We start from the raw sequence: 27,453 nt of genomic DNA, 5'->3' as shown, positions 1-27,453 counted from the left end.
GTTGTGGGGTGCCCCGATCCATTTTGGGGAGCCTCGGTTGTCAGAAAACTGTAGTGGTTCTCCTAATGAGCCTAGAGCTCCCTCCCTGCCGTGTGCTCGTCCGTCTGGTTCCGTTTCCCAAAGGGTGGGATGGAACCTTCTGCAGGGTGTCATAGGTTTCTCAATACGCCGACTTCTAGGGAGGCTGGAAGCCGTGAGCTCTGGAAACTCCCCAAAGAAACAGGAACATGTCTGAAGGTCAGTGAACGGCTCACTCACTCACTTATAAAGCGTACCGGGCGCTGTTGGCAGAGGCTGGAGGTACAGACAGCAGAGACCCAGTCCTTGGCTCAAGTCACGTCCTGCTAGTGTGGCAGAGAGAGAAGCCACGGGAGGTGACCAACAAGGGGTGGTACGCTCTGTGTCCTCCTGGGGCCCACGGGGGACAGCAGAGCGGCCGACTCACCCAGAGTCTGAGAAGTCGAGGCTGTTGTTCATGGGCATGTGTAAGAAAAAGATAGTTGTATTTCTGTATATACGATATAGGAAACTGCACGTACATGCCCAAATAGGTACCACACCTTGTAAGTTCCGGGAACGCATTTCCTAGTGTAAGTACCATCTGGGGGATTTCTGTGCTGAAAGGAAGGGAGAAGCGGGAGAGCGTAGAGCGGTGGGTTCACCAAGAACTGATGTGTGCCTGGATACGGAACAGAGGGCTGGGAGTGAGCGGACGGTTAAATGGATGTGTGAAGGCTCATTCAGACCAGCTCATATTCATTTTTCCAAGCCAACTTGTTTGTGGTGCTTTTCTTTTCTTTTCTTTTCTTTTTTTAAAGTCTAGAGCTTTTCAAATTCTGGAACTAATCACTTAAGTGTCTAGCAAAATAAAATTTCTATGTCAAGTGTCTTACCGAGGAGGTGGGAAAGGAGTCTGCAAAGGAAAGAGAATCAGAAATTAAATTTATTGTTCGTTGAGCAGAACTAATGGTTAACGATTCGGGGGGTTTACAAACAGAAGTTAAAAATCCCAACCAAACTTCTGGGTTATATTTTTCAAGTGATAGCTAAGCCTTTACATTGTCCACCTTCCTACGCTTCTAAAATACAGAGCGGGTGACAAACATGTTTTAACGATGTCACTTACCTTGCTTTCCTTTGCGGGTCTGTCTCCTAAAACAGAAGAGGAAGAGCAGTGAGTTTATGGAAATGCCGTCAAGCTTGTTTTATGTATGTTTAAGTGGAAATCATTCCCGTTGGAATCGTCACTCCTCATCACGGAGTCAAAGCCGCACTGAGATACCACCTCACGCCCGGTCAGAGTGACTCAAATGAACAAATCAGGAGACTATAGATGCTGGAGAGGATGTGGAGAAACAGGAACCCTCTTGAACTGTTTGTGGGAATGCAAACTGGTGCAGCCACTGTGGAAAACAGTGTGGAGTTTCCTCAAAAAATTAAAAGTAGATCTACCGTATGACCCAGCGATAGCACTGCTAGGAATTTACCCAAGGGATACAGGAGTGCTGATGCATAGGGGCACTTGTACCCCAATGTTTATAGCAGCAGTTTCAACAATAGCCAAATTATGGAAAGAGCCTAAATGTCCATCAGGTGATGAATGGATAAAGAAATTGTGGTTGGGGCGCCTGGGTGGCGCAGTCGGTTAAGCGTCCGACTTCAGCCAGGTCACGATCTCGCGGTCCGTGAGTTCGACCCCCGCGTCGGGCTCTGGGCTGATGGCTCAGAGCCTGGAGCCTGTTTCCGATTCTGTGTCTCCCTCTCTCTCTCTGCCCCTCCCCTGTTCATGCTCTGTCTCTCTCTGTCCCAAAAATAAATAAACGTTGAAAAAAAAAAAAGAAATTGTGGTTTATATACACAATGGAATACCGCTTGGCAATGAGAAAGAATGAAATCTGGCCTTTTGTAGCAACGTGGATGCAACTGGAGGGTATTATGCTAAGTGAAATAAGTCAGGCAGAGAAAGACAGATACCATATGTTTCCACTCATATGTGCATCTTGAGAAACTTAACAGAAGACCATGGGGGAGGGGAAAGGGAGGGGGAAGTTATGGAGAGGGAGGGAGCCAAACCATAAGAGACTCTTAAGGACTGAGAACAAACTGAGGGTTGATGGAGGGTGGGGGAGAGGGGAAAGGGGGGTGATGGGCAGGGAGGAGGGCACCTGTTGGGATGAGCACTGGGTGTCGTATGGAAACCAATTTGACAATAAATTATATTTAATATAAAAAATTAAAAAAAACTTCCCTAAATTAAAAATAAAAAAATATATAAGCATCGTAAAAAAAATAAATAAACGAATAATCTCGATGATAATGTCAATTCAGATCTGTTGAGGTCTTATTAGGTACCAGCACCAGGCTAAATATCTTAGTGATCTCATTCAATCCCTGCCTTTGTTCTAGAAGTGAAAAGATAGGGCCTGGGAAGTTACCCTTCGGTCATCCTGTAAATGGTAAAGAGCTCATTGTATGTGGCATGACTCACAAGATCCCCTCTTAACCACAAATTCTTTTTTTCTTTTTTGAGAGAAAGAGAGAGAGAGAGAGAGAGGCAGAGAGAGAGAGGGAGAGAGAATCCCAAGCAGGCTACCAGAGCAGAGCATGAGGCAGGGCTGGCACTCACAAACCTTGAGATCATGACCTGAGCAGAAATCAAGAGTTGGATGCTTAACTGACTGAGCCACCCCGGTACCCCTTAACCACTAATTCTTGATTAGAATTAACGTTCATAGGGGCGCTTGGGTGGTTCAGTCGGTTAAGCGTCCGACTTCGGCTCAGGTTGTCATCTCACCGTTCGTGGGTTCAAGCCCCACATGGGGCTCTGTGTGGATAGCTCAGAACCTGGAACCTGCTTCGGATTCTGTGTCTCCCCCTCTCTCTCTTCCCTTCCCCTGCTAGAGCGCTCTCTCTCAACAGTAACATTAAAAAAGAAAGAATTAACATTCTTATATAACTATATAGTTATTTTATTATTTCAAATGCCTGCCTAACACCTTCATTGGACATTTCTGAGCAGAGGAAAATACCATCATAGAATCTTCCAGATGGCAGGGTTTCCTCGGGCTCCAAAATGCAGCTTTTATTGTAGACAAAAGTAAGGACAGTTGCTCCAGACCACCCCCAACCTAGGAAAAGCCTGAATGAAGCCTGGGAATGCTTTTCCAGACTTCCAGGTGGTTTTAGTTCCACAATGCAGTTCAAGTGCAAGAGAATCACTGGGATGCTGCTACCTCGAGCTCAGCGTAGAACCAGGCACTGGGGCTAAGAAGGCAGCACAGCCCTTCCCTTGAAGGTGCTCATGCTTGTCTGGCTCACAGACCAAATTCTAGGCTCTGGGGATATAACAAGGAGGGTGAGACCCTGTCCCTGTCACCATAGAGTTTGTACTTAAGAGGGTAGATGTGGATTGAAAACACTATTGGGGTGCCTGCTGGCCCAGTTGGTTAAAGGACTCTTTTTTTTTTTTGAAGTTTATTTATTTTTGGTGGGGAAGGGGGAAAGAAAAAAGGAGAGAGAGAATCCCAAGCAGGCTCCACATTGTCAGCAGGAGGGTGATGCGGGGCTCGATCTCACAAACTGTGAGATCATGACCTGAGCCACGATCGAGAGTTTGATGCTTAGCCTACAGAGCCACCCAGGTGCCCCAAGCGACCAACTCTCGATTTTGGCTGAGGTCGTGATCTCGTGGTTCTTGAGATCGAGCCCCGTGTCGGGTTCCAGGCTGACAGCATGGAACCTGCTTGGGATTTTCTCTCTCCTTCTCTCTCTTTCCCTCCCCCTACTCGCGCTCTTTCTCTGTCTCTCAAAATGAATACATAAACTTAAAAAGACAACAGTATTGAAAATGGGATGAGGATCTCAGAGAGGTCATGGTATTAAAGGGAAACATGGGAGACTTAAGTCTGGCATGTCAAAAAAGCCTCCTTGAGAAAGCAACGTATACTGATCTGTAAAAATGGGGGTGACGTCAGAGATGTTGTTTATATGGCAGTGGGAGGAACTGACCGGAAAGTGTGGCTCCTGTCATAGGTGACTTCAACCTCGGTGGATTACTGTTCTCACTGAGCTTTGTTTCCTTGTGTGTGAGACAGTGAAGCCGGACTGGATGAGTGGTTTTTAACCAGGCTCGGAAGGGCACCCTCAGCTCCTCCTGGGGAGTTCGGAGGGCTGGGGGACTGGTTTCTGGCTCCTCCTCCCATGTCCCACGTCACAGGGGGCTCCATTTTGATCTCCTCCCAGATTTCTTTTGGGGAAAGGTCCAGCTGGCCCAGAAGAACACAACACAACACAACACATGCTTGTCTGGATGATGTCATAGGGCTCCTCCAGGTCTAAAAGAATTACTCAATTGGGCCTAATTATTAGTCTTTGTATCTTATTTTTGTGTTGGGAAAATACTTTTTAAAGAGATAGACTAGATTTCTCTGCACAAATTCAAACACGATGGCAAACAGGAATCATCGATGTTCTTGGCATCATAAAAACAAAATAGGATCCAGGACAGATTTCAACAACAGCAGCAATCTGGTTAATGTTCGATCTTTGGCTATTTCTTTTTTTTTTTTTTTTAATATTTTTTTTAATGTTTATTTAATTTTGAGACAGAGAGAGACAGAGCATGAATGGGGGAGGGGCAGAGAGAGAGGGAGACACAGAATCGGAAGCAGGCTCCAGGCTCTGAGCTGTCGGCACAGAGCCCGACGCGGGGCTCGAACTCACGGACCGCGAGATCGTGACCCGGGCTGAAGTCGGACGCTTAACTAACTGATCCACCCAGGAACCCCTGATCTTTGGCTATTTCAATGATGTTTCTCAAAAGCCTGGACCACATGATGCCCTCTTAAGGCGCCAAGTCAAAAAACGTAAGAGTGGGGCACCTGGGTGGCTCAGTCGGTTAAGCGGCCGACTTCAGCTCAGGTCATGATCTCACGTCCGTGAGTTCGAGCCCCCGCGTCGGGCTCTGTGCCGACAGCTCAGAGCCTGGAGCCTGCTTCCGATTCTGTGTCTCCCTCTCTCTCTGCCCCTCCCCCGTTCATGCTCTGTCTCTCTCTGTCTCAAAAATAAATCAACGTTAAAAATTTTTTTTTTTTTTTTTAAAACGTAAGATTAACTTCCCCTGGCTTTATGGCGCATTGGCTTTGCTTTCGGAGCTCGCTGGTGGACCATCTCGCTGTTCTTATTGCCTTTGCCTGTAAGCTGGCTGTTGGCTTCCTAAGAGGCCTTTCTTCACAGCCATCACTATACCTTTGGGGCATCAATTCAATTTACTGGAAAAAAAATTCACTAAAGAGACAGAGTATCTGGGGTTCAGTAGAAACTGTCCATTTATCGTTTCAGAGGTATCTGTCCCATTTGCTTCAGTGTCCATGGGCTTCGTAAAGGACATCTATCCTCCTCTTACTCATTGCTTGTTATTGAGCACATAGAATTTGTGCAGCATGGATTCATTTTTGATATATTTGTTGATGCAGGTGTTGGGGAATATAATGCCAGGATAAAGGTTGTTACTCCCATGTAACTTACACTTCAGTGGCAGAAGATAGAAAGCAAATAAGCAAAAGTACATGATGACAATGACGGGTGATGCCAAAGTGCTTCAAAGAAACGTGACAGAGTGAGGGGGCAAAGCAGGGGCGTGGAGACAGCAGGAGCATGAAGGGCTCCCCATGTGCCACACAAAAGAGGTAGGGTATGGGGTGAGCTTTTTAAAACCAGATCCCAGAAAGCCTCTCTGGTTAGGTGATGAGGAAACAGAGGCCCGAGGAAAGTAAGGAAGCACATCACATGACTATGCGGGCAAGAGTTTCCCGACATAGGAAACAGCAAGCGCAAAGGCCCTGTGGTGAGATGAACACAAGAGGGAGGTAGAGTGTGAGTGGTTGACTGCAGAGGTGGGGGAGTGCCCAGATCACCTGCCATCATGTAGGCTGTGGTAAGAGCTTTGTCTTAAACACAGCACCCCTTTTGTATGCACTGTTCATGTGTCCTGTGTCTTCTTATCATATCACATTTTCTCCGGCATCCCTTAGATCCTCCTCCGCCCACCCCCCCCCGTCACTTCAAAACTTTTGTATAAGGTATCAATGGTAACAGCGGCGGAGATCTCGACCATATCAAATACGCCTGTTAGTAATCGTCTACACAGTCAAGCTTCACTTGTTCGTTGCTTAGATAACTGGATCCCTGTAAACCAGAGGGTGAGAGTGAATTTCAGGGATTCTACAAGCAAGACACCTGCATCATATCAGCAAAGTGCTACCTCACACGGTGATGCGGCTTTCCTGATAATTCATAAAATCCAACCAGCTTCGTTTGGGGAGGGGGAGGGTTATTTAATAAAGTGATAACAACTCAAGCATTTGGGATAAGGGAAGAAGGTGAGATGTGGGAGCTGGGTTTCTGGAGTTTGAATATTGATCCTGCTGCTTACTCTGGGCAGCATCGCGGCAGGCGCTCGATAAATATTTATGCAATGGACCGAGGAGCGGCTGCGCCCCCTCATCTGGAAAAGCGAGAGATGGCTCCTCCCACTTCCCTGGGATGCGTGTGTGGAATGAATGGGGTAATGCGCTTCAAGCACGTGGCTTTTAATGCAAACCCAGTTACAAGCATTATTGTGCGATGGAAAATTAGAGGGGAAAGAGCAGTTGGGACTCCTTATGAAGTACACAGATCTTCTCCAATGCTAGGAAATATTCTCCAATGCCAGGAAAAGCTGCCTGTCTCCCAAGAAGACTCGGTTGTTCTCTCCAAGGTCCTTCCCTTCTTGAAATTCAATACAGTGGGTTTCCCGGGGAGGAGGCTGCCGTGCTCGCCATCTGGTGGCCATATGGGTAACTAGCAGCATCTGCCCGGAGAGTGTCCTCATTTGCTCTTAGGTCTGCAACGAGATAGATTTCACTTCCGCTGCAAAACTTACTGTTGCTTCGGAGGTGACGTGGTGAGGGGAGCACAGCACGGCTGCGGAATCTGATGGACCGGCTTTGACTGCTACCTCCGTCATCTATTAGGGAGCAATCGTGGAGAAACGGTCAACGTTGCAGGGTTCTGTGAAATCAGAGCGAAGCATCCTGGGGAAGAATCACAAGACCTGCCTGGGGTGCCTTGGAGCAGTTGCACCAGCTCACAGGGCTCGTTGCTACTTTTTCGGGAATTTTGCAATGCAGTTGTTACACACCGCCATTATTACAAAATGAATTCTTTAAGGTACGCTTCAGTTGTATCAGAGGCTGCCAAACTGTCTTCCAAGTGGCCGTGCCATTTTGCCTGTTCACCAGCAATATTTGAGAGCTCGTTTGGGTCCACGTCCCCGTCAGCATTTGGTGGTGTCCGTGTTCTGGGTTCGGGCCACGCTTACCGTAGAGTGCATAGTGGGCATCCTTGCTGTTTGCATTTGTATTTCCCCCGACGAGGTCTGATGTGCAACATCTTTCCATACGCTTCTTGGCCGTCTGTGTATCTTCTTTGGTGATGTGATGTTGAGGTCTGTGGCCCATTTTTTTTTTTTTTTTTTTTAAATCGGACTGTTGGTTTTCTTCTTGTTGAGTTTTCTGAGCTCTTTGTGTATTTCGGACAACAGCCCCTTACCAGGTGGGTCTTTTGCAGACATCTTCTCTCAGTCTGTGACTCCTCTCCCGCTTCTCTGGATACTGTCTTTCCTAGAGCAGAAGTTTGTAATTTTCAAGATGTCCGGCTCATCAGTGATTTCTTTCATGCGTCACGCCTTTGGTGTTGTACCTAGAAAGGCATCACTCTACAGGTTTCCTCCTGTGTTATCTTCTAGGAGAGGTTTATGGTTTTGATTTTTCTGTTTACTTATTTTTGAGAGGGAGAGAGAGAGTGAGCACAGGAGTGGGGGAGGTGCAGAGAGCAAGAGGGAGATGGACGATCCAAAACAGGCTCCAGGCTGACAGCAGGGAGCCTGACACGGGGCTCGAACTCATGGACCTTGAGATCCTGGCCTGAGCTGAAGTTGGACGCTCAACCGACTGAGCCACCCAGGCACCCCTATAGTTTTGATTTTTAATTTAGGTCTCTGATCCTTTTTTGAGTTAATTTTTGTAAAGGGTTTAAGGTCTGTGTCTAGATGATGGTGATGATGGTGATTTTGCCCGAGGATGTCCAGGTGTTCCAGCACTATTTGTTGGAAAGACAATCTTTGCTTCATCAGATTGTCAGAGATGAGCTGACGATATGTGGGCCAGTTTCTGGGCTCTCCATTCTGTTCCATTGATCCATTTGTCTATTCTTTCACTAATGCTGCACTGTCCTGATTCCTGGAGCCTTATAGTACGTCCAGAAGTAGGATAGTGTCAGCCCTCCAAGAATTTTTCTCATACATTTTTTTTTTTTTTTTTATCAGAGATCTGGTTGTTAGACATTTACCACTGCTCGTGGCACTGCTATTAATTAGCTGAGTGACTTAATACAAATTGTTTGGCCTCTCTGGGCTTTGGTATCATTATCTGTGACTTAAACATGGCGGGGGGGGGACAAAGATATGTAGGATCCAAGAATGTGTTTCCTTAAATTTTCTTTTTAATATTTATTTTTTATTTTTGAGAGAGAGAGAGAGAGAGACAGAGCGTAAGCAGGGGAGGGGCAGAGAGAAGGAGACACAGAATCCAAAGCAGGCTCCAGGCTCTGAGCTGTCAGCACAGAGCCTGATGCGGGGATCAAACCCACGAACTGTGAGATCATGACTTGAGCTGAAGTCGGACTTCCAACCGACTGAGCCACCCAGGTGTCCCCCAAGAATGTATTTCTTTTTTAAAAAAAAATTTTTTTTTAATGCTTATTTATTTTTGAGACGAGACACACAGAACATGAACGGGGGAGAGTCAGAGAGAGAGGGAGACACAGAATCTGAAACAAGCTCCAGGCTCTGAGCTGTCAGCACAGAGCCTGATGTGGGGCTCGAACTCCCGGACCACGAGATCGTGACCTGAGCCGAGGTCAGATGCTTAACCGACTGAGCCCCCCGGGGCCCCCCCCCCCCCCAAGAATGTGTTTCTTGATGGAAGGGACAATGACACAACAGCGTGGCAACATACGGTATCTTTGAAATCATTCAGGTTGGGATCTAATCCCTCCTTTGCCACTTACTGAGTGACCTTGGGCAAATTATTCAAATGCCGTGGGCCTCGGGTTCCGTGTCTGTAGAACGCAGCTCATGAAGCAGAGGTCCTTGGATGTGGTCAGAATTGACCCTTAATAATAAAAGTAACCGTTCTTTTATTATTAGATAAAATAATGCTTGTTTTTCACTTAGCTGCCATTTGACTTGTGTCAAATCGATACCATTTATCCCCTTTCTCTATGAAATATGATCACGAAGATCAACGCTTCAGAAATAGACCAGGAGTGTAACATTCTGTCATTAGAGAAATAGGCTCTGGGCAAAACTGGATGAAACCTGGCCTCAGTCACAGTACTTACTATGTCTAGGAGTCTTATGATACATGAGCGTGAACCATTAGGATTGCAAGTCCTGGTGATTAATTATGGAAGACCCTGAAGAAGCAACTTGTGATCCAAGTGGCTAATGCATATTTGACAAGGCCTGTTTGAGACACCTCTCCAAGTTCGTTGAAAACGTTCAGAAATTAGTTCTAATAGCAAATTGCTGACACCATTCTCTGGGCTGGGCAGGGAAACATTAAGGTTGGCAAAACTGCCGATACGAGAGGGGTGTAACTTCTTTAACAACTGCTCAAATGAGACCAGAAAGGACAATTTTTAAGGGCATGTACATCAACAGGCCCTTGAACGTGGGTTTTGACAACTGCATGTTGGGGTTGGTGGTAGATGTGGGATAGAAGCATCTTGCCAAAACAGGCCTGGAGAGAGGTCTTCTCTGCTGACCTGGGGGTCTCAGGGAACGGAGGGAGGGACATCAGACAGGGCATGTGGGAGATTAAGTCTTCAGGGGATGAGACGGGCAGCGGGGGTGGGTGAGTTTATGTGTATTAACAACACCCATAGATTCACAAAATGCTAGAGACCATTGTGTTCTGCTAATTCTACCGATGGGATATTGAGGCCCAGGGAGGGACTGTCATTTGCTGAGATTTAGAAACAGAGAGAGGGGCACCTGGGTGGCTCAGTCGGTTGGGCATCCGACTTCGGCTCAGGTCATGATCTCGAGGTTCGTGGGTTTGAGCCCCGCGTCGGGTCTGTGCTGACAGCTCAGAGCCTGGAGCCTGCTTCCCATTCTGTGTCTCCCTCTCTCTCTGTCCCTCCCCTACCCCCCCACTCATGCTTTGTCTCTCTCAAAAATAAATAAACATTAAAAAAAAAATTTAGAAGCAGAGAGAGAGATGGGGCCAGAAGCAAGCAAGCCAGGACTCTTGACTCGCCTCTCCATAAGCCCCCACCTGGTGGGAGCGTTGCAACTGAGGGTCACAGGCTCCTTTCCGTGCTGACAGCTCTGTAGTCCAGTGACACCTGGCAATGCTGATTTAATGCCCTATAAAAATGGGCTAAAGTTTAGACTTAACTTAATAAATATTGACTATACATCCACTATGTGCCCAGCACGGTGCTATGTGTGTGATTTAATAAACTTTGATCTCTGTGATTGAGGAGACTAGCCTGTTTTTGTATTCATCTACGATATTTATTTTGTAGGCTAAACACGAGCCTGGATGCAACATGAAGTGGTTTTAGCTTAGGGTCAGGAAGACACCCGGGGAGAAAGGTGGAGTCGGAGGGAGCCCAGAACCTTGCAAATCTGTTCGGTGCAGTAACCCTTTGTGGAGGGTCCACCGTGGGTCAATGCCTGTGCTCTAGATTTTTCCCTGGTTCTCACCTTTCAAACAGACAGATGTCTTATGATGTAGCTGGCATTTCCTCTGTTTTATAGAAATGGGGAAGAACGTGGAGAGGTTAAGTTCCTTGGAGTTTTCTTATTTGGAAAACGATTAGGATGTGAATCCAGGGCTCTGTGTCCCCAGGACCCACCGTTAGGCAACCACGTTTCAGCTACTTCTGAGCATCAAAAATCATGTTTAATTTGCCCTGAGGTCTCTGTCTCCCTCCTCACTCCAGTGTCCCTTGCTCCCTGGAGACACGATTCTTCCCCCCGGGGCAGAATTAAGTATGCACTCTGTTGAGTTCCCGGAAGACTTAGTGTTGGCTGCGCCAGACTGTTGGGCTCCTCATGGTCTGAGGTCTTATGCTCTTCAGTGCCCTGGAACAAGTAATTTCAAACAAAGTGACCTTCTACTGTGGCAGCTTACACACAGTGTTGTGATGCCCTTGTTTTCAATTCCTTTATTTGTGGCTACCTTATATTTCTCTCTCAGAAAACTGTATTTGTTAAAACAAACACTTATCAGCTGCCCTTCCTTTCCTCCGAACCTTATTATTTTCTGTGTGTGATGGGGAGATAAAACACTTTCCTGTAGTCTCATTACTGAGGGATTTTTATAAGATTTATAACATTTGTAACAAATTTATAATATCAACCGTGAACTGAGCATCGAATCAATCAATGCTTCCGTTGCTTTTGATCCATGGGTTGTGTCTGAAATAAATTTAAATCTAAAACGATAGGAGAATAATCTTAAATTTATTTCTGATCCTCTCTCTGGCCTACGGCTTGTTATTTTTGTTAAAAATACGATCTACAGGACGCCAAATTCCATCATTTTGGCCATGGTTTGTGTTGCCGTGTTCTGCCACTAGGGGGCAGTATCGCCCATCAATTCGTGTCCAGCACTAAACCTTGCCTAGTTTGGATGAGTGGGATAAAACCGAACAGGAGGGGGTGTTTGCAGAATGGGGTTTGGATACTAGCAAATACAGCAAAATCCTGAAAACATTGCCATAGTTGACAAAACCCTGGGTTCTGGTCTGGACTCTGACCTCTCTGACCTTGACCAAGCCACCTCTCTTGCTAGACTTCCTTGTCTAAAATTAGGGTGTTGAGGATTGCTTGAGTGGCTCAGATGGTTGAGGGTCCAACTTGTGACCTGTGAGTTCCAGCCCCTTGTTGGGCTCTGTGCTGACAGCTGGGAGCCCGGAGCCTGCTTCGGATTCCGTGTCTCCCTCTCTCTCTCTCTCCCCCTCCCCTGCTCACACTCTGTCTCTCTCTCAAAAATAAATAAACATTAAAAAATTTTTTTTTGAAAAATAAAAAAAAAAATGAGGGAGTTGAACCAGATGAACTCTAAACTCATCTCTGATTCTAATTTCGTTGGCCTCTAAATTCCTCTAAAAGCAAACGAGAAGAAAGGTCTTCTGGTGGCATTATGTGGAATTCCATTTTGCTTCTTTGCGACCAAGCTCGTGTTTATGGATATACAAGTGCAGTCACCTGTGAATAATTCTCTTTCTTTTCTTGGATAGCTTATTGTATTTCGTTTCAAATTCATTCTTGCATATGGTATGCTTGACACCTCAAAGAAAATTGGTTTACAGTCTGTGCTTGGCTCACATCTGAGGCAAAGAGAAATTCACTTTAATGTCCTTTATTCTCAGCATTAAGAAGCTAAACCACACTGTCTTCGAACATTATAGCCATCCTACTCAGAAAAGAAGATGTTTTCTCCTGGATTCGTGGTGAGTGAGTGCTAATGCTTCATCAGAAACAAGCTATCCTACTATATACTATAAAAGACCTGCCCCCAAATAAACTTTTACCCATTTTCAGGAATGAAAAAAAAAAAAAAATCCAAGCTTCAGGGAAGATAAGGTCTTGAAATCTGACAGTTTCCAGATAATGTTAGAATACGATTGCAAGAAAAATGACATGAGATGTACATTAACATAAATCTATAACTGCTCAACTTGGTGAAAAATATCACCATAAAATTCTGTCATTGCTGAACCTCCCGATATTTTTGTGACTTTTCTGTGACATTTTGTGAGAATGAATAAATTATCTGAGAGTGTGTTTGCATCAAAGATACAGAATTTTGTAACAAACACATAAATCATTCAAGCGTTCTCCAGCAAGGTGTCTGATCCTAAAACTGGGGGGCATTCACATTAATTTCATCCCTCTGGGCGTTTTTGGGTATGGTTCCGTAGAGCTCGGTGCGGTAGTGGAGAGCCATCCATTAGGGACGTGAAGGAAAAGAGGATGTGAAGGGAATAACTCTACCCGGAGAAGTTTTCCACGGAATCTCCCCCCTTGTCCTTATACGCCTCAAGTCTGGGACCTCTGCTTTCCCTGACATCCTGTATGCAGTCTACGCGGGGGTCTCCTTTCCAAAATTTGTCCTATTTTTGCAGCCACGGTCCCCGTAAGTCAGCCTACTTTCCCTATAAAATTGACAGCACTGACATAACTCTGAAAGTGATGTCCTTATTGTGTTTTCTTAGAAATTAGTTTGCTTTTCTATTGTGGGCAATTAATATCACATAAAGAAGCATGATCCCCTTTTTTGCTTAGACTCCCAGAAAGCTGAGAGGCAAGCCGGTGGTTTAATTTTAATAGAATGCTGTGATGTGTATCTGAGGATACTGAATTTTATCTTTTTTTTCAATTTTTGAGAGAGACAGAGAGAGAGAGACAGAGAGAGAGAGTGCTTGAGGGGGGAGGCGCAGAGAGAGAGAGAAGGGGACAGAGGATCTGAAGCCGGCTCTGTGCTGACGACAGAGAGCCTGATGTGGGGCTCGAACCCACGAACCGGGAGGTCGTGACCTGAGCCAAAGATGGACGCTCAACCAATTGGGCCACCCAGGTGCCTCCTGGATTTTATCTTTATCTTCGCGTTATAGACTACCTAGACTTTTCCCTAGGATTTTATTTTTATTAAATTCTTTTTTACTATGTAAGTTTTTGTTAACTACCCCCCAATATCTTTGTGAGCTCAGGCCAAGTATAGATAAATATATGCATGGGTGGTTGCAATAGTGTGATTTAAAAAAAAAAAAAACAACGTTTGTTTGAGGGGCGCCTGGGTGGCTCAGTCGGTTAAGCGGTCCAACTTCAGCTCAGGTCATGATCTCACGGTTCGTGGGTTCGAGCCCCGCATCGGGCTCTGTGCTGACAGCTCAGAGCCTGGAGCCTGCTTCCGATTCTGTGTCTCCTTCTCTCTCTGCCCCTCCCCTGCTCACGCTCTGTCTCTCTCTGTCTCTCAAAAATAAATAAATGTTAAAAAAGAAAAAATACAAACGTTTGTTTGAGAGAGAGAAAGAGAGTGCATGCACAAGCTCTGGGGAGGAGCAGAGAGAGAGGGAGAGAGAGCGAATCCCAAGCAGGCTCAAAACCGTCGGGTGGAGTCCAATGCGGGACACCATGTCACAAACTATGAGGTCACGACCTGAGCCAAAATCAACCTGAGCCAAAATCAAGAGTCAGACCCTTAACCAACTGAGCCACCATGCACCCCGCAGTATTATGATATTATCATTAGAAATATGTATTTGGTCCTTGTCCCCAGGATTCTGGCACAGAGCGCATAAACCCGTTGGAATTTCCTAAGTTCTGAGAACTCTAGTAACATTTCTTTCCTTATGTTAAGGAGGTGACTCTTGGACTGCCCCCGAAGATGGTTCCAGAGGGTAGCCCACCATGTGACTTGAGGGCTGGAACTTTCAGTACCTCCCACACCCACCACAGGAAGCGGGGAGGAGATTGAGTCTGAGTTCACTCACCAATGCCTAGTGATTGGTCAATCATGCCAATGTCATGAAGCCCCCATAAAAAACCGAAAAGGATGGGGTTCGGAGAACTTTGGGGTGGAGGTAAACCCATGGCAGCACCACATGCCCTCCCACATGTCGTATCCTGTGCAAGTCTTTTATCTGGCTGTCACTGACTCATGTCCCTTTATTACAGACTGTAATCTACTGAGTAAAATGTTGCTCTGAGTTCCATGAGCCTCTCTAGCAAATTCATGCAACTTAAGAAGGCGGGGGGGGGGGGTGGTCATCGGAACCTCCAGTCTATTGGTCTGTGAGGAGCATAGGTGACAACCTGGGCTTGTGACTGGCATCTGAAGTCGGGGTGGTCTCACAGGCCCGAGCCCCTAACTTGTGGAATCTGATGCTGCCTCTGGGTGGTGGTGCCTCTTGGATTGAGTCAGAGACCCCGCTGGTGCCTGAGAACTGCTTGGTGGCATGGGGACAAATGCTCCCCACAACCCACTTGTTGCAATGGAGATTCAAAGCGTGTTCATAGGCAAACAGACCTGCTGATGTTTGGAATAATGGCCAAAGAAGGTTCTGCCATCACAGAAGTGAAGTTGGATGTCTCTAGTGAACTGTAACCAAGAAAGGAATTTTGAGGTCCATTTCTTTGCTCTCTCCCCAGGACTCATTTCTCAGTAACGCCTATGAAGGGTCTAGTGCGATGTGGAACGTTTGTATAGCAAATGATTACAGTCTGATCCGGGAGCCCTGTGTGCTCTGGTCCCTTTCTCTGTCAAGAGGTGTGAAAATATTTTGTCCACACAATTCGCCTGCTGTCTCTAGGGACTGAAATACGTCAGTTCAGGGAGAAGAGCTCTGAATCAAGTGCTGTGCACGTTGAAGGTCCTGACGTTTTTAAGGACTAAGGAGGCACTGATGTGGAAGCTCCTCTGTTGTGGGAGTGTAGGACTGAAAGGGGTCTGTCAGGCTGTGCAGGATGGAGAGGAGAGAAGGACTAGGGAACAGCTATTGTTTTCTGCCTCCGTTCATGCTACTGAATTGGAATGGTCATGAAACTTCTGCCCGCTTCACATTTTAAAGAGGAGGGTAGTAAGACCCAGAAAGGTTAGATGACTTACTTAAGGCCACACAGCAAGGGAGTGGCAGAGCCTGTGTTTTTGCTACTTCAGTTGCTCCTTTCCCCACGCTTCCTGTTGTGGGTATTTTCTCTGTGCCCATTCACCCTCTTCCTTCTCTGTCCTACCCACTTCACCTCCATCCTTGGGGACCAACCAGCATTGATCACGTGTCGGCTGCCCTGCCCTCTCTTTCTGGTTGGGTTCAGCCATTGGGAAGTCCCCACAAGAATTCAGGGAGAGGGAGGTTGGGCATGCGTTCCTTTAAATTCCCTCCCACGAGGCTCAGTTGGGCCGGTGGTGTCCCTCAGCTGATGGTCACTGCTCCTCTCAAGGTGGCTTCCTTCTTCTGTTTTCCTGTAACTGTCCTCTCATCCCTCTGGGCCTAGGGATGGTGACAATGCCCCTGCGATTAGCCCCAGTTCCCACATCATCCCTATACCCCACGCACCTCAGTAAATAGTTCCTTTGTAAATAAACTTACTTCAATTATCCTCATTTGGGTGTGCCATCTGTTTCCTGTTGGGGCCCTAACTGTTACACCTTCCCATGAAAGAAACTGTGATGTTAATAATATGTTAGAGAATATAGCATTAGACACACAAAAGATGAGTTTGGTACCTCTCAAGTACTGGGAAGTGTAAATCATGGAATTGTCTTCGTTCCCAGTTGGACATTGTGAGAGAAGACAGAGGCATAGGGAAAATGATGAGAGAAGCTATAATGTGTATGATCCAATTAAATTTCTTTGGCTGTCCTCCATGTGTGCTTCCGGCACTGCTGAAATTGATTATTTCCTTTCAGCTTCCTACCTGTATCTTCATCTCCAAATTGAGTTGCTTTGCCTAAAGCTTTAAAATCTGTTTTCATATGAATTAATCAACGTTTTAAAATTAGATTTCTAGCTTGTGATTTTACTGGGGATATGCTTGGAGAAATAACTTAGTTATATATTTAATGCAACCCATATGTTTCAAGGCAATTCCTTCCTGAGACCGCACAACCACGGAATATGAATTTTCACAATCAATTTCTTCATCAATCAGGTATGGCGGTAAAAAGGCGTCGGGTGGGTGAGGGTCTTTCTGAAATTAGTTATTTCATGAAGGATGGTCCGACAGATCACGTTGTTGAAGCTAACCTGTGACCGCCAGCAAAACGCAAGAGGAACTTGGGAGCAAAGAAATATGCTTGTGTTTCAAACTTCGTGACTTGACCTTACCTTTAACGTGTTGGCTTCTGGAATCCTTGGAAATTTGCTTGTTCACCTGTAGAAGGCAACATGGCACCATTATCTCTTCAGTTGTGGCTAAGATAACATCTAATGTGTTGCCAGATGTGTAGATTCCCATAGGGTCAAGGCATAAATTCCTGGATTCACCATTCTTAGAGATCACCATATGTATAGGGTAATACATGTAAATACATGTAAATATGTGTGCCGCTGTGCCCGTGACCAGTGTAGTGGCCTCAGGTGGTATCTGGCCTAAAAATACTTGGGTTTGAGATCCAGTCCTGCCTCTTGTTGCCGTGAAGCTGTGGAAAGGCATTAGCCATATTATGAAAGGGATCAAGCAAGCAGATGTGAGCGTGGCTTTGTGTGGATGTCCGTACTGGGATTTCACCTTCATCATATGCTGGCTGTGAGGACGTGGCAAGTCACTTGACCTTCTGAGCCTCAGTTTCCTCATCTGTGAAATTAAGGTAACAAAAGTACTGATACCTGACGAGAATGGGACGATTACGTGAGACACCCCATGTGATGTGCCCGGAACAGAAGATGGCACCAATAAAAGCTTAATAATTGTTAGCTTTTCAAAGATATTTAAATAGTTGTTAGCTTTCATTATTAAAAATTTTAAAGGCTTTGGTGAACCATTAAGGGCTCTACAACTGCTAGACATGAGGGTGAGGAAGGGAAAAATGAAAATATAATTATGCCCAGTGTTTTGAAAGCCTTGAAGCCCAGGTCAGTAGTGGGGTCTATGATGGTTAATAATATGTGGCAACTTGACAGGGCCACAGGGTGCCCAGACAACTGGTTAAATAGCATTTCCGGGGTGTCTGTGAAGGTGTTTCCGGATAAGATTACCATTTGAGTCAGCAGACTACGGCAGATCGCCCTGCCCAGTGTGGGTGCGCATCAGTTAATCAGTTGGGGCCTGTATAGAATAAAAAGGCAGAAGGAAGGAGAATTTTGTCTTTGTACCTGACTGTTGAGCTGAGATATTGGTCTTCTGCCCTAGACTGATATTTACATCATTGGTTCTCTTGGTTCTCAGGCCTTGAACTCAGACTAGAACTTACACCACTGGCTTTTCTGGAGCTCTAGCTTTCAGAAGGCAGATAATGGGACTGAGCCTCCATGATCACTACTTTATGTCTAGTCTTTGTCTATTATCTATCTATCTATCTATATCTATATCTATCTATCTCTACCTATCTATCATCTATTATCTATCTATCATCTATCTATATCTATCTCTACCTTTCTATCATCTAGTTATCATCTATCTATCTATCTATCCATCTATCATGTATCTATATCTATTGCTATCTTTCTATCATCTATCATCTATCATCTATCTATATCTGTCTCTATCTTTCTATCATCTATCTATTATCTATCTGTCTATCCATCTATCATCTCTATTATTTATCTATCTCTCTATCAATCATCATCATCATCTGTCTACTATGTCCTATGTTTCTAGAGGAACCTGGCTAATACAGGGTCTTAGTATTACTTTCTTTTGGCATCAAGTTGAGGTAGCCAAGGTGGATGGGGTGGGGGAAGGCTCATTGAATCCCCTGTTACTTCTTACCCTCTGATATTCAATGTCTACTTTTCCTCCGTGCAACGCTGAACCACAGTATATGCCTGGAAAGTGTGTGGTCCTTCTGCTGGCCAGTGTAGTAAGAGCTGAGTGTCATTTGGATTTTGCTATTGATATGGCCTCCTTCACTCCATCATCCATAAGCTTCCTATTCCTTCAGGGTCACCCTGTGGCAGCTCAGGTGCTGAGTGGGTTTTTCAGCGTTGCACCCTCAGCTTTCAATCTCCCCTGCGTGCCTGCCTTACAGAGGGGGTCTCTCAATACTTTTGCCCACTTGCCATTGCTAGCCGGGTCATGGGTATGGGAGAGGTTCTCTGTTGTCTCTGTCTTAGGTGGCCCTGCGTGCTTCTGGTCTTAGGGATGGGGCTTCCTTAGTATTCCTGCACTTTCTCCCTTTGGTGGCCAAATTAATTTTGTGGCTTTGGACATTTCGATCCACTTTGCACGAGACGGTTTCTTTGCCTTGCATCTCCCCCAGCAGTGAGTGCCTTCTGATGGAATTAGTATAGGATTCCAGGGCCAGGAATATTTTCTGCCCCTCCCTAGGGGCTCCTCCCATTTTCCTATCAGATAAATATGTATTAGTGCCTACTATAAACCTGCATCGATGCTAGATTATGAGGGAAAAAGAGGAATAAAGGTTCTAAAGGACTCATCCATGCACATAGGTCTGAGTTCACAACATATTATAACGTATTATATCACAGGTTTAATTATAACACGGATTTCCCAACTTCAGCACCATTGAGAGTTGGCGCTGGATAATTCCTTGCTGTGGGTAATTCCTATGTAATGTAGGATGCTTAGCAGATCCCTGTTCTTTACCATTAGATGTCAGTAGCATTCCTCCCGTCTGGACAACCTACCTGTCCCTGGACACTGCCTGGTGTTCCCTAGGGGGCAAAATGGTCCCTGATGAGAACCACTGATGACCATGCAATGTGTCAAATACTGCTGTGCGTTGCTTCCTCCAGAAGGCTTCTCAAAAGCCTCTAGCTGGGCTAAGTGTTGTGGATTCTTTGAACCACACTCACCTCGGTCTTAGCATTTGACATTACGTTGGGAATGTTGGAACTGCCAGTTTGGGTCACTGCCTCCCCCATTAGATGGTGAGCACTGGTTCATACATCCCCATTGTAGAACACAGTGCTTGGTACACAGCAAATGCTCAACAAATGGAAGCATGAGCAGCGGCTTAGTGGTTTAAGACAGTTGTAGCTAGGAACTGGCCTCTGTCAGGATTATTGAAGATCCCTTTCACAGATAGTTTAATCTTAACATAAATGTGCAGAACTAGTAAGAAATAATTCTTGAGAATGAGGCTATAATGAAAAATGTAATCTGCTTCTCATAAAAACGTGATTACTCAAGCATTGATTATAGAAGTAAAATTCCCTCCTTATCTGAACTGAGGCCAAGTCCTGACTTAATTTATAAGACACCCCCCCCCCCCCACCGCCCCGGTCAAGTGTGCTGATCTCCCGTATCCTTTTCCTCACATGCTTTTGCTTGACTCGATATGTGGAGATGATAGTTCCACTTGCGAAGTGATGTAGCTAAAGGAAGAAATCTGTATTGTAACAGAAAGCTACCAAGATATTATGAAGGAATTATGCGGTAATAAGAATGGAACCTCAAATTCTGGCATAGTGGGTTTAAAAACTCCCACGAGAATTATCTTACAATTTTTTTCTTCTCATCAAGGCATACTTACATATAAAGGGGAATGTATCAGTGATTTTTGGGGGGAAAGGGAAGCTCAGCTTTTTATGTGAACATTCTCCATTCTTTCATAACCAGACCAGAATCTGTGTCGTCAGCCCTTGGTCCAGTTGCTCTAAAATTCTTACTGTTCTCTGAATGTGCTTTGTGCCTGAAACGTCTTCCTCCCTGTCAAACAGCCCCTTTGCGGCTGCCCCAGTGGCAGATCTTGCTGATAGCAGCAAACATTCACCTGAGAACTTTGAAGACCAGGCTGAAAAAGGGGTTCCATGTGCACAGAAGTCCAGCCTGGGTCTCTTTGTTTATGAAACGGCTACTCCTATTTCAAGATTCCCTTCAAAAGATTGAGGATCCATTTGTGCATTCATTTTCCTCCATGTAACCAATATCTCTTGGGATCCTCTTACAAAATGGTACTGTGCCGGATGCTGGGGCCAAAATGTTTCCGGTACCTCAAGGAGCTGGTATCTAGTGACTGGCAGCTTCATGCTAGACACTGTGCTCTGTATGGACTATCGTAATAGTGATGAGATTTTATAGCCAAGATAATAAATGCTCCCAGAGGGTAAGTGGCACAAAGAGCTCATAAAAGTTGGAGCTGATAGAATAGGGCTTAGAAGGCTCACCTTGCAAGGGTATTTTAAGGATTAAGTGTCATTCATTCATTCTTGTCTCTGTTCGGGAACACCTTCCTTGACTCCCCTTACCCTGCTTTAATCGTTTTTTTTTTTTTTCAAAGCACTATTACTTAACATATTGCCTATTATTTGTTTATTTGTTTATTACCAGTCTCCTCCCACCAGTATGTAAGTTTCATGAGCGCAGGGCTTTGGTTATTTACCAATGCATACCAGAGGTTATCACTGTGTCTGGTCCGTGGCAGACACACAACACATATTTCTTGAATGAATTTGTTGAATGAATGATTAAAATTCAGCTTTGTGCCTGTGTAAGGCAGAAGTGTTCAATATTTCATCCCTCTTCTTGCTCTCCCAAAGTCTACTGGATGTGCTCTGGGTAAATGGCATGGCGTGGTAATATTTGTACTTTCTCTTGCTTATCAATATTAACAGAAGCCCTCAAGTTAAATAGATAGACAGTGTGAACAAATAATGCACAAGGAAGAATGCGCCATAAATATTTAAAAGCATGCTCGCATTCACTAATAAACGTGGTACAAATGAAAAAAGAACAGAACACTGAAGTCCCTTTAAAATATGATTAGTAAAGTAATAGCCAGTTTTGGTGGGAGTCCTGTGAGGTGCACATTCTCATATCGGGCTTTTGGGAGGGTCAGTTGAAACCATTTTTCAGGAAAGAAATTTCATCACGTGTACCAAAGCCTTTAAAATGTTTTCACTCAATGGTTAAGTACAATAATTAAAAATCCCATAATGGGGTATGATATATCTCAAAAGATTATGCTGTTAATACTTGATTATCACATGGGAAATTATTTTATAACCAGAACTTGATAGGAAAAGGAAAAAAGGCAGATATTCTACGCAGGGACTCTCTTGCATGGAATATATCTGCCCAGAGAATACGGACATGAAATCTAACACGGTGCCATGACTGATTGCCCTGCAACTCCATGGGTGATTCATTCGTATTTTATGTATTTCTGCATTAAGGAAAGAAGCATTAGCAAAAGCATTATTAAAAATGAAATTCTAGGGGCGCCTGGGTGGCTCAGTCGGTTGAGCGACTGACTTCAGCTCAGGTCATGATCTCACGGTTTGTGAGTTCGAGCTCCACGTCTGGCTCTGTGCTGACAGCTTGGAGCCTGGAGCCTGCTTTGGATTCTGTGTCTCCCTCTCTCTCTGCCCCTCCCCCACTCATGTTCTGTCTCTCTCTGTCTCAGAAATAAACATTAAAAAATTTTTAATAAAAAAATAATAAAAATGAAATTCTATATATGTGTGTAGAGCATTTGTATTTACAGGATTTTTTTTCATGGATTTCTTGTTTGTGGTTTCCAAACAGACTTTTGAAGTAAAGCACAGTAGGGATTTTTATTCCTGTTTAATGCACGAGGTCACAAAGGGGCTCAGAGACGTTTGACTTACTTCTTACCGCTCACTTACCAGCAGGCAACATCAGGCCTGCAATCTGGGCAAAATGATATATTATTATTAACAAGATCTGATTTCAAACTCTGCTTCTGGAAAAGGGGACCAGCATCAGGGGACGAGCGATGCCTGTGAAAATTCCTCACCCTGATGCCTCACAGAAAACCTTCCCAGGTGCAAGTTCTCTTCCCTTCTTGGTGCTCATTCCCCAGGACCATGATCTCAGCAGGGGTCTGAGCCGGTTCCCCTGCACCTCACTGAGCCCGCTTTGCTCATCACCTCACAAGATGCCTTGGGAATGAGTGATGGGGACGCCCCTGGCTGCCAGGAATTGCCCTGCCCACGTTTGGTTCACACAGTCAAGCCTTTACTCACTTCTTCCAGCCCCATCCGTGTGTGCCAGTGTTGGCCCTCCATGGGGACGGAGGGCTGGGCGTCCAAGGAAAAGGGAGTGTCCATCATATCCTTGAAATAGCGCGTATCTGTGAAAAGAGAAAAATTCAAAGTCATACCCTAGGTAGACTCAGCACATCGCAATTTACAAAATACGTGCGCATTGACAAATGTGTTGAATGCCTACGACCTAGGCATGAGGAAAGAAGTTCTTCCCCTGGGTAGATTAGGAGACCGAAGCCTGAGGAGGAGGAGGGTGTGGTCCAAAGTCCAGAGTCTGGACTTGAACACCCTTCACTGTCTCAGCCCCTGGAAACTCCTGCTCTCCCTTCGAGCTCTGTGTTGTGTCATGACCTTCGCAAATCTTCCCGGATCCCACCCACCAACACCCCGCCCCTCATTTCTCCTTTCTATATTATACACCTCACCCTTTCATATTTATCTGTTGGTCTTTCTGCATCTGCCTCTAGGCTGTGACCTTCCTGAGAGTGTGGATCATGCTTTGTCTTTGTGTCACGTGAGCCTTCCTAACACGGTAACTGCACCCTGCAGATACGCACTCAGTAATCGCTTGTTGAGTGGATGGAAAAAAAAGGGGTTTCATCGCTATTTCCAAGGTGGTTCTTTCCAGAGGAGCTTCTGTAGACTCTTTTCCGTGGGCCGGGCCCTCAGAAATCACAAGTACTTCCTCTTTTCCCTTACAGCCCTGCGCTATATCCACGATTCAGAGAGCTTGCGAAGGCCACCCGGGGTGCCCCAGTTAGAAAGGCGCAAGGGTGGATGGGAAATTATGTCTTCCTTACTCTTAAAAAGCTGAGCTCTGCTGCTAGGTCCTGGTGCTACGTCTACGCTGGCTACCTGCAAAACGAGTCAACCAAGTTCAAAATCCTTCCCTTTCGCGCTGCTGCTCATTACGCAAGCTCTGTGTTAACACTTCCCATGCCGCCCACGGCCCTGCCTGTCCACCCTCTCCCTGCTGTGCTCATCCATTGTTCCCAGGACTCAAAAAGAGCATCTTGATAATAACAACCAATAGCTATAGAGCTCTGACTCTGTGCCCCTGGTGAGAACTCGAAAGAACCCTTGGAGGGTAAGTTGTGTTACCACAAACACTACTTTCAGGTAGAGAGAATGGTTTCTATAGGCTCGCTCGAGGTCCCACAGTTAGGAAGCCACGGAGGCAGGATTTTCATAGAGTGGTTTCATTCAGAATCGGCTCTAATTACTGTGCCGCGTCGCATCATGGACGTGCATTCTTGGACTTTAGGCCCCAGATGTTACCTGCATATTCAGATTCCTTTATAGGCCTGGCTGGTAAAATTTTTATCGTTCGCCATGCCTCTTCCATACGAAGTTCTGGGTCTTCATAGTCGCCATCTCTGAGGTCTTTTGCTCCCTCCAGGCCCGTTGCAGCAGAGTTTCTTTCCTACGCAGGAGGGAACATTTGAGTAAGTCAAGAGAAGGTACGGTCGTGACAAAGGTTCCAGGCTGCGGTGCTAGCGAGGGGAGTGGTACAGATTCTCTGAGCTGGGGGTGAAACATTTCAGAGGCTGGGGTCTGGGGCAGTTAAAGTCTCGTGGTAGGCAGAATCCTGAAGATGTCCTCACATATTCCCATCCTTGGTTATTCAATCAAAGAATCTGGGGGCTGCTGTGAAGGGACACTGAGGGTGCAATTAAGATGTCTAACCAGCTGTCTTCAAAATAGGAAGATTGTCCTGAAGCACCTGAGTGGCCCGATGGTAATCACACGAGCCCCTCCAAGCAGAAAAGGGATCTACTTGCAGGTGATATGATCTTGTATGTGGAAAATTCCAAGGAACCCACTAAAAAATTATTAGAGCCAAGAAGCAATTCAGCAAGGTGTCAGGATACACGATCAACACACAAGTTTCAGTTGTATTTCTACACAGTAGTAATGAGCTCCGAGTCTGAACACTGGGGATGGCAGGATGGGGTACCCCTTGGCAAGAGATGTAATTGTCCTCAAAGAAATTCTGGAATCTGCACCTGTGTGTTGGGACCTGAATTCAGCACTGTGCCGTGTCTCAGCCCGGACACTAATCTCCGTGGTCTTTCATACAGTAAGATCCCTCGTTCCACTCAGACTCCAAATGGCTATGACTATGAATAATAGGTCCCGTTACGAGAGATTTTCATGCACAGCCCCCAGCGCAGCCCTCAAATGTGAGAGCCTATATCTTTCTTTTACATATATAGAAACTGGGAATGGTGGCTTCTGAAAGCCACACACAGGTCCTCGGTGCCATCGCTGGGCAGTGCTAGGTCTTTGAGCACATCCACACCGGAACCCGACACCAGGTATTCAAATCGTTCTGAGCCCGAGATGAAGGGCGAAGAATCTGGGGCATTCCTTGTGTCGCCACACCCATGATTCTGCCTTTGAACCAGTTAGCGCCATGGCGAACCGTGGGAGCCTGGGCTCAGATCCTGAGTTTGTTAAGTTTCTTTGTTACCCTGGAGAGAGCCTTTCTTCCCAGCCAATCTCTGCCACACTATGTGACTTGGGCAGCACACTAACTTTCTCTGGACTCCCAATTACTTTGTAGTCAAAGATTAAAGACTTAAAGTTCCTGCTTTATAGTTTAACTATATCTGGCTTTCTTTTCTTTTCCTTTCTTCTTTCTTTCTTTCTTTCTTTCTTTCTTTCTTTCTTTCTTTCATCTTCCTTTCTTTTTTTCTTTCTTTTGCACATAGTAGATTCTTCATATAGGCTTATTAACTAAGCAGGTACATAAAATAACAGATTTTACCTAGATTTAGGGTGTAATTATTTCTTGAGTATGATTTAAAATTTTTCATTGATACTGTAATTTCTCCAGTGACCGAGACATCTTTGTTAGAGGCCACTTCAAATTTATGTTTGAATGAGATGATTCTCTACACACCCACGAATACAAGTGCCCATAGTTATAGAGTGACTTTGGCAACTAGAAGTTAAATGAGACAAAGCAGGTAAAATTTTGAGCAAAATGCTGGGTGGTCAGCACTCACTCAGTAAATAGTAGCTATAGGGGCGCCTGGGTGGCTCAGTCGACTTCGGCTCAGGTTGTGATCTCACTGCTCGTGGGTTTGAGCCCCGCGTCAGGCTCTGTGCTGACAGCTCGGAGTCTAGAGCCTGCTTCGGATTCTATGTCTCCCTCCCTCTCTCTCTCTCTCTCTCTCTCTCTGCCCCTCCCCTTCTCATGCTCTGTCTCTCTCTCAAAAATAAACACTAAAAATTAAGAAAAATAAATAGTAGTTATAAATATTTCTGTGACTGCCATATAATAATGGCAATTGAAGAAATTCAGAGATAAAGCAAGGCCACCAGTTCTCCTCCTAAAGCCTCTCTAACATTTGTTGAGGGATGTATATGTGCTAGGCACTTTATGTACTTTGTTTTGTTATATAAGTACAACAATCCAGGGGGTGGTTTTATTATAGTGGACGGACATGGAATTAGAAGCTTGCATTTTATTTATTTATACATATTTTTAAGATTTTTTAAATGTTTACTTATTTTTTTTTTTAATTTTTTTTTCAACGTTTATTTATTTTTGGGACAGAGAGAGACAGAGCATGAACGGGGGAGGGGCAGAGAGAGAGGGAGACACAGAATCGGAAACAGGCTCCAGGCTCTGAGCCATCAGCCCAGAGCCTGACGTGGGGCTCGAACCCACGGACCGCGAGATCGTGACCTGGCTGAAGACGGACGCTTAACCGACTGCGCCACCCAGGCGCCCCCTATTTTTGAGAGAGAGAGAGAGAGAGAGAGAGAGAGAGCAAACAGGGAAGGAGTGGAGAGAGAAGGAGACACAGAATCCGAAGCAGGCTCCAGGCTCTGAGCTGTCAGCACAGGGCCTGACGCGGGGCTTGAACTCACAACCTCAAGATCATGACCCGAGCCGAAGTCGATGGCCAACAGACTGAGCCACTCAGGCGCCCCTAGAGGCTTGCGTTTTGAATTCCATCTCTTATTATTCCAGTTCTCTGGCTGCTTACCAGCCCCAAGCCAAGTGTATGACTTCTGCTGTCATTGCTCTATCAAAGCAGTTTGGTAAAAGTAAAGACGATGTCCAAGATGGGCCCGATCTTCGGCCAAGCGGCAGTGCCGTGGGGACTCACCAGGCCCTTGTCTGGAAGGCTTTTGGGGCTCTACTTCGAAACTGCTTGTTTGATGCGAGGGTGCAGAATGCAATTTAGTAAGTCTGTGTTCTCCCCAGGACGGAGCAAAGAAGGAGGTGAGCTCCCTGAAGACACAGTGTGCTGTCCTTGATTCCCACCCGGCGCTCCTAGAAGGAGAGTGAGGCTTGAGTCCTGCAAGAACTGAGGACTCGGGCAAGTTATGAAGTTATAACATTCAAGGAGCTCAGGTTCAAGAGACCAGGGACCAGCACAGTGACCTGGGAGCAGGAACAGGATAGAAGTGGAGAGCTTGGTGACCCAAAGGAAAGAGGTGAAGTCACTGAGCTTAGTTCGAGTGGGGCCGTTTGCACGGTTGTATTGATACTGTGCCCCTAGCAACCAGGCATTACAGCTATGAAACCCCGCCTCCTTGGTCTGGTCTCTGGAGGCAAGCAGGGCTTAGACTGGGAATTCTTGGATGGGGAAACCAGGGAGGACTGGTCTGCCCCGGGGACAGCATGGACCCAGGATGGAGCCACCCACTTCCAGATCTAAACTGTGGGCTCACTTTATGACCGGG

At 45.7% G+C, this 27,453-nt stretch overlaps 1 protein-coding gene across 1 annotated transcript in view; it reads right to left on the bottom strand.

Annotated features, from left to right (window-relative positions):
- The window catches only part of CLNK (cytokine dependent hematopoietic cell linker), an 82,898-nt gene that overhangs the window by 34,976 nt on the left and 20,469 nt on the right, over positions 1-27,453 (bottom strand). The window contains exons 5-9 of the mRNA XM_040494505.1: positions 24,028-24,172; positions 22,729-22,835; positions 16,945-16,990; positions 1,127-1,152; positions 894-913 (exon numbers count right to left, since the gene is read on the bottom strand). Coding sequence (XP_040350439.1) covers positions 894-913; positions 1,127-1,152; positions 16,945-16,990; positions 22,729-22,835; positions 24,028-24,172 — 344 coding nt within the window. The remainder of the gene's footprint in view (positions 1-893; positions 914-1,126; positions 1,153-16,944; positions 16,991-22,728; positions 22,836-24,027; positions 24,173-27,453) is intronic.

The sequence above is a fragment of the Herpailurus yagouaroundi genome, unplaced genomic scaffold (assembly GCF_014898765.1).
Source record: "Herpailurus yagouaroundi ecotype Mexico unplaced genomic scaffold, PumYag 28, whole genome shotgun sequence".
Taxonomy (NCBI): Eukaryota; Metazoa; Chordata; class Mammalia; order Carnivora; family Felidae; genus Herpailurus; species Herpailurus yagouaroundi.
This window is presented reverse-complemented; position numbering and strand designations above follow the sequence as displayed.